We start from the raw sequence: 7,963 nt of genomic DNA on the forward strand, positions 1-7,963 counted from the left end.
TTACTTGTCCATTACATTGAGCTAATTAATACATCAATCTGTACTGCTGTATTTTCTGCTGTTTTTCCTTCAGCAGTCTGCCTCTGCAGCAGGTTGTGTGCTAAGCGCAGTGACATCTAAAGCTCCCGTGCAAAATCGTAGTAGAAGCTTTTTTTGTTGCAAATCACTACAGTCACAACTGGGTTGTCACAGTCACTGTCAGGGAAGAGAGGATAGAGTCAGAACAATAGGAAATACCTCCCCTCGCTGGCGAGTAAAGGGTTAAGCCTATTACAGAAGACCAATCAGGACTGGGGGAGCACTGCAAACCTCCGCAGTAAGAGAGAGAGAGAGAGGGAGAGAGAGGAGAGAGCAGAGCGGGAGATAGAGAGATACCAGGAGTGGGATGGTTTGCACTCCTATTCAGACAGTTAGGAAGAGAGGCAGCGCAACAGAGAGTTGTTGTGATGAGTATTCACAAACCTGCCCATATGGATGGATAAGAATGAACAAGGAGAAAAGGAGAAAAAGAAGAATACAACATTCCTGTCAGGACTAATCTCTATGGACTTTTTGCTGTTTCTGTGTGGGACTCCGGTGGGAAAGAACATCTGTCATTTGTGTGACCCTTGTATGTTCGTCAATATTCAATCCAAATTCTTGGATTACTGCTGGAATGAGCAGAAGATCAACCAGCAGTTTCAATCGGGCAACCTGGATTGTTGCAGAGCTGCACTGAGAGGGGACAGCGTGGTGTAGGGACCAACTCCAAGGCATCTGTGTTTACCCTGCATGGTGAGCTCCGCTGTGTTTTGATGGGGCACTCTACCTCTCAATATTGGTTTGATTTACAGCACTAATCCGAGTAGAATGTGACAGCTAACAAAACTCAATGCCAAACATCTCCACCACAACCAACACATGTGATTGGAAACTAGCGTTTCCTATATACTGTCATTCATAATGTAATGCTGACTTTTTTTTAGAAACGGTTGAGTAACGTATTTGTTACTAATAATATATATTTGGTCTTAATCTTGTAAATCCAAGTAGCTGTTACTGAAAACATCAAACTCTAAAATGCATTTTTGTTTATGCATTAGGATGCTTTACATACTGTGATAGCATCTGTTTGTATCTTACAGCTAAACACATGTACTATATTCCAAAGTGTCAGGCTGATAACAAACTTAATATGCAATTGTACACTTGGCTCTTCAACACACGCCTGGTGTATCATAACCTGTCTGGTACTGTAGCGTGGTGTCATTGATCATTTCTGCTGACATTGTGGCACAGTTAAGTATGGCATCCCTCACTGTAAAACAACCTTGGAGAATGACCGACCTGCTCCTCTGAAGAGAATAACACGGATCACATATTGTGATACAAGGGGGGGCATCGATGTCCTTATGACAAGTTCCCCGTGGAATCACATTGCACTAAAGTCCTTAGCGGGTCTGGCCTATCAAGAAAATTGTAGGACCATTTAAGCACCACTGAGGGTTTTGAAGTGACATTCAATAATTATCATTAAGCAATTTCCTCTAATAATTTAAAAACAACAAGCATAGAAAGATATGACTACAGTTGATATGTTATCTCAAATCAGGAGGCTTGTATATCAGTTGCTATTGTGCCAGCCCTTTATTAGTGCTACTGTTATGTTAATGCAATTACAAAGATGTAAAGTGAATCAAGCGATGCACAGGAACATGATAAGACATCAGGGGCTTGTTGCTATGCTAATAAGACTTTCCTCGTCGCCTCTCTGCTCAGGATATGTTTATTTTCACTAACGCATCCCCCACTCTTCCCTCTCCTACTTGCTCTCTTCCCATCTCCCTCTCTATCATCCACTTTATCTTTTCTCTTTAGGTCACTGTGAGAGAAATATGTGGCATTGAAGGACATACAGTGTTGTACGCAGCGCCTGATAAGTCCAACTCTTGTCTGGGATCTTCTTGCAAATATATACAGGCTTTTCATCCGATTAACTCACTCCTATCTCATGAGGATGACCTTCCCCGCGAATTGCTGATTCAACCCCTATCCCATGCACGTATAAAAACACATGTCATGGTGATTGGTCTCGCATGCTCTCTAATAATCTGCTCCACTCACGCCATCTCCAGTGATTTAGGGATCAGCATGTCGAGGGGCAAACTAGGGACCTTTGCTGGATTAAGAAGTCAGTGGCAGCTGGAGCCATGCGTACAGAGACAATGACAAACATGGAGAACGAAGATCTTTTCCATTAGTGCTCCGAGGGGGGACCTCGGCCTGGATGCTGACCGGACTGATTTTTGGACATTATAATGTTTACACCGAGAGCACTACATGTGCAACTGACAAACTCTGCCTCTTGGAGTACGCCCTAATGGATGTTACTCTTGTTCTGTGTTTACAGAGCTTCATAATATCTTTTCACTGAGGACAAAAAAAAGCAAAAGGCAAGGATTTGGATCATAATACTATGAGCAGTACATTCCAGCCCTGCTGAGGGGTCTGTATTTCTTTGTTTTCTTGGTTGGTTTTTTTCTCCTGCCTGGGAATATCATGATTATAAACAGGAGGTGGCTCCGACATCTTATCCCTGTTCCACTCATCTATCAGAGCTCACACCAACACCAAAGCAAACGTACCAGAGGACAGAAAAAATCTGCAGAGGACACTAGCGTATAAATTATTCTCTGAAATCCACTGCCTGTATTTGACTGATTCCTTAGCTTTCTTACCATTGAGGTCAGGAAGAAAAAGCTGGCAGCTCATAGATATTCTTTGGCGCGACGGACAGGTGTTTTTCTGGCTGTCAGTCTCTCGGGGAGGGACTAGCAGTGAAGGGAAAAGCCTTGCTTTGGGGCTCTGCTGGAGCGGAAACACTTCCACTGGCTATGTTTGGATGCGATGCTCGTCTCTGTGGATGCAACATGGACTCTATGGCCTGATTACACAGCCCTGATACTCAGATAGTGCTGGAGGCAAGGGTAAATATTAAAATAAACATTTATTTTTCTCCATGTCATCTAGACCTCTATTCAGATTGAATTTATTTCATTGGTGTAGGTTGTTTGAATTCCATTTATTTTGAAGTACATGTTTTTGTTTTTTTATCCAGAACCAATTATTAATTATAAATACCAACTGTTATTTTGGTGCACACGTTATTACATGAAATATTGAAGTCCTGTCTAAACAGACATCTCTGAGAGTTGGAAGCCTGCTGGTGACGTAGTAATCATAATTTGACTAAGTTTATGCCAGAAATGACAAGTTTCTTATGTAAGACCATAGCACTAATTTTACTCATCTCATCCCTATAAAATTAATCCCATCGAAATAGGGTTTATATAATCCTTCTCCATCATTGCCTTCAGAACTTCTGGTCTACATTTAGTATATTTACAGTAAAGGTTAATATATTAAAACAATGTCAGTGTTAATGTTCAGTTCAGAAGAGCCCTAAAGAACACTATGCCACAACTAGCCACTTCAAAGCCTTAACATACAGTACTCTGCTAAGCCTTCATGGCTAAGAGGTGATTAGACTTTAATTTGTTCCAAAGTGTTTCTGTTATGAAGCACTGTGGATAAAACCATCTGATCAAGGATGGTAATAAAAGAAGAAGAAGCTGATTAAGGTACGATAGTTACTAGTCGTCCCATGTGCATAGTGAGGAAATCTAATCAGCAGGGCATGGCAGAAAAAAAGTTCCAGCACTATTAAAGCTCTGCTCTCAGCATTTCTCATTTAAATCACAAAAGGCTTTCTAATCATTTGATAACTGGCACCATTACATCTGACAATATTTCTCAGGTGTGTTAATCACAACTTTCCAGAGATGCCACAACACACTTCAAAGATTCTCTTTTTACTTTCCCCCCTTTATAACTTATCTTCCTTTCTTCTCCCTACACACAGGATAATGCATATCCTTCCCTGCTGTGAACAAGAAGCCACCATGAGCAACGTCACAGTCACCGACAACACCGAGCCCATCAGCCGCACCATGAGTCCGGCAACTCCCGGCCCGTACCCCTATCCTGTTAGTTTCCAGGTCTCCCTGACTGGCTTCCTCATGTTGGAGATCCTCCTGGGCCTGAGCTCTAACCTCACTGTGCTTGTCCTTTACTGTATGAAGTCAAACCTCATTAGTTCTGTCAGTAACATCGTCACTATGAACCTTCATGTGTTGGATGTGCTCATCTGTGTGTGCTGCATCCCTCTCACCATTGTGGTTGTGCTGCTCTCCCTGGAGGGAGACACTGCACTCGTCTGCTGCTTCCATGAAGCCTGCGTCTCCTTCGCTAGCGTCGCCACTGCTGCTAACGTGCTGGCTATCACCCTTGATCGCTACGACATTTCAGTCAAACCAGCCAACCGGGTGCTGACAATGGGCCGTGCCCTGACCTTGCTGGCTGGCATATGGGTGTTATCCTTCATTAGTTTCCTGGTACCATTTATTGAGGTGGGTTTCTTCGCCCAGGGCCAAGCTGATCTGAACCAGACAGTGGTAGAGAATGTGGTCCACACTAACCAGTACTACACAGAACTTGGCCTGTATTACCACCTGCTGGCTCAGATTCCTATTTTCTTCCTTACGGTCGTTGTCATGCTCATCACCTACTCAAAGATCCTGCAGGCTCTCAACATTCGCATTGGCACGCGTTTCCACGCTTCACAGAAGAAGAAGGCTCGCAGGAAAAATCCATCCATGACAGCCATGACACCACAGCAGGATGCCACAGATGCATCACAGAGCAGTGGCAGCCGCATGCCCACACTGGGTATGCGTACCTCCGTCTCTCTCATCATCGCCTTGCGAAGGGCTGTTAAGCGCCACAGAGAAAGGAGAGCGCGCCAAAAGAGGGTTTTCAGGATGTCCCTCCTGATTGTGTCTACCTTCCTGCTGTGCTGGACACCCATCACAGTGCTCAACACAGTCATCCTGAGTGTGGGCCCCAGTGACCTAATGGTCAAGTTAAGACTTGGCTTCCTGGTCATGGCTTATGGGACCACTATCTTTCACCCTTTATTGTATGCCTTCACTAGGCAAAAGTTCCAGAAAGTCTTGAAAAGCAAGATGAAGAAGCGAGTGGTGTCAATCATTGAGGCAGATCCCACTCCTAATAATGCCATTATCCACAACTCCTGGATCGACCCAAAGAGGAACAAAAAGGTGACATTTGAGGACAAAGATGCCCGACAGAAATGTCTGTCTTCTGAGGATGTGGAGTGAAGGAATTCCTTATCTTTAGGGTATACATTCATCAAATGCAGCTAAAACTGACATCAGGTCATGATGAAAAAGGGAAAATGTTAACCCAAAGCAGTAATGTAAATAATATGTGCAATAGAATGTACAAAAACAAGAGGTGGATAATTTATTACTATTTATTGAAAGTAGGTTTCATAGATACACCATATACTGTACTGTAGATATTGCATGGCTTTTTGTAATGGTAGCAACATACAGTGCATTGTGTATATACATAATACATGTACAGCATAGGGTAAACAAGGTATATAAATAGAGAGAGCATTAGGAATTATTATGTTTATGTATATTTATAATAAATCTCGTGTTCACTCACCTAACGCAGCAAAAGGTTTCGTATTCTCCTCTCCACCAAGTAAAGTGTTTTGTGATTATGTGACAACCGTGAGATTACTCAGATCCATCACCATGCCAATTGCTCCGACACCAGACCTGCAATCCCCACTGACCACTGACCTTATTGCCTTTGAGCCCTCTGAGGGAAGGCAGACGGGTCAAACATGGAGACACAGGAATGGAAAGAAAGTCATAAGTAATGTATGTTGTGTTGCTATAGCTGAAAAGCTGCAGGGGTATGGTTCACAATCACTCTTTTAGAGTTAAAGAAGAACACTTGCATTCCACAGACACAACAGAAGACCATGGTTCTCTTCACCTGGTTTGAAATAAACCAGATGTAATCAAAGCCTAGTCTGTTTCCCTTTAACAGTCATGTTTTTGAGCCAAATGGAAAATCTACAGTTGCCTTATTTTGGTTTGATGCATTGAGCATTACTTTATGGTGGGACTGTGACAGTACGAGCACATATAGAACAGAATGAATACATAATAACAAATATTGTTATAATTCTCAAAGTGAATAGATTTCTCAGATGTTATGTTTTCACAAAGAAGTTATTTAATCAAACTGAAGGAACATTTTGAAAATGGATGTATTATCAAATTGTCTGTTTTAATAACACTAGCCTAACGACAATACTCTCCAAATAAGCAAATCCATAACTGCAATAAAAAACTACTGCAAAAATCCTAAAGCCTAATAAAAGATTCTGTTTACAATCCATAATAACAGATAATGAAGTTCTTCTTCCCTTCCTGTGTTTGTCTACTAATAGTGGGTGTCCTTTGTTTATCAAGGAATAAGACAGTGAAATTGTATTTCCCAGGTGGCAGCTGCTGATAGATAATAATTCAGACAGCCTTGTATGAACTTGTCTATGAACTAAGTTTGCTCTAAATAAATAAGAATAATTATTTCATATGGTTGCAAATAGGGCTGCTCGATTATGGCAAACATCATAATCTCAATGATTTGGGTCAATAATTGATATCACGATTATTAAAAACGATTATCCATTTACTTTGAAAACATCCATTTATTGAAAAACTAAAATGGAACAGTATGTTTTGAACAGTTGAATACCCTGAACTTTAAGTATAAATCAACTGAAAAACCAATACAAAAAATAATTACAAAAATAAAAATAAATAATCGTTTTATTTCGATGTTTTTTTTTTTTTTAAATCGTTGAAAGCCAAAATCGTAATTGCGATAAAAATACGATTAATTGAGTTGCCCTAGTTGCAAAATAATTTCAGTATTGATAATCTACAGTACAAGAAAGAAAAACTAAAAGAGCTGTCAGCATATTACATTTAGTCTCTAATACCATATCTATATGCAAAGATACATTATGAATTAGCATATGAAGCTACACTCAGCTAGCCTGGCAGCTCACTTCATTTCAATCCCTGGGTCAAGGTTTACATTCTTTTAAGATCAGGATATATACTGTAAAGTACATTCACATGCATGCGTTAAAGCACATATACATACAAATGTATAAGCACACTGTACTCCACGGTATATCTCAGTAACAAGCGTATTAGGCCTTTGCCGTCTCAGGTAGAACATTGAAGAGCCCTTTAGATCCTGAGAGCACAGGGCTGTTGGCTACCAGAGCGATAACACAACCTCAATTAGATGCTTCCCCGGCAGCCACCGAGTGTGGTTTGTAGCACAACAGAGAGGGCTGATATGGGAATATGGATGCAGGCAAGGTTCTTTATGACCCTGCTGTAAACAGGCAGTGTGGATGTCACGCTACCTCGAGGGCATGTCTGTGATTGAGAGTGGAGATGGGATCATCACAGCCAACAGATAAGCAGACAGGGGAGAGAAAAACATCCTGAAAGATGAAACATTGAGCCAAAGGATACATTTAACAAACATACCATACCGTATATATATGTACTCTATATAACTTTACAGGAGTTATATAAATACAGAAATCGATTTATTTCTGTTAGCAAACTAACAGTGATACAATACTACCCCGCTATGTTCCAGTCCTGAATACATAATTTAGACCACTGCTCGAATATCAAGTACTTTTCCAGACTCCATCAGTGCTACTGACATAAATCATTTGTATTGATTACCTTCTAAAATTACCTCTCAAAGACCAATACTATTTACACTAACTAGACTTTGAGGTCACAATTTGTTTTTATCCTGAGGTGTCAAAAAAGGCCTTTGAAGGACAACCGATTGTTCCGACTGAACTGCCATTTTGTTAACACTATTATTTAGTCGGTTTCAAGTTTTCATTTTCTGCTTGGAAGGGGGTATTTTACTTGGCACTCACTTATCACTGAGACGGATGTATCCATTCTCTTGAAGTCATTTTCAGCCAAAACTGCAG

The 7,963-nt window shown here is 41.0% G+C and overlaps 1 protein-coding gene across 1 annotated transcript; it reads left to right on the forward strand.

Annotated features, from left to right (window-relative positions):
• Positions 1-333: 333 nt before the first annotated feature.
• On the forward strand, positions 334-6,287 carry LOC117538834 (G-protein coupled receptor 22-like). The gene is made up of 3 exons (XM_034204749.1): positions 334-774; positions 1,858-2,966; positions 3,902-6,287. The coding sequence occupies exon 3, from the start codon at positions 3,906-3,908 to the stop codon at positions 5,217-5,219; it is 1,314 nt and encodes a 437-aa protein (XP_034060640.1). The 5' UTR covers positions 334-774; positions 1,858-2,966; positions 3,902-3,905; the 3' UTR covers positions 5,220-6,287.
• The last annotated feature ends 1,676 nt before the right edge of the window (positions 6,288-7,963 follow it).

The sequence above is a fragment of the Gymnodraco acuticeps genome, unplaced genomic scaffold (genome assembly GCF_902827175.1).
Source record: "Gymnodraco acuticeps unplaced genomic scaffold, fGymAcu1.1, whole genome shotgun sequence".
Taxonomy (NCBI): Eukaryota; Metazoa; Chordata; class Actinopteri; order Perciformes; family Bathydraconidae; genus Gymnodraco; species Gymnodraco acuticeps.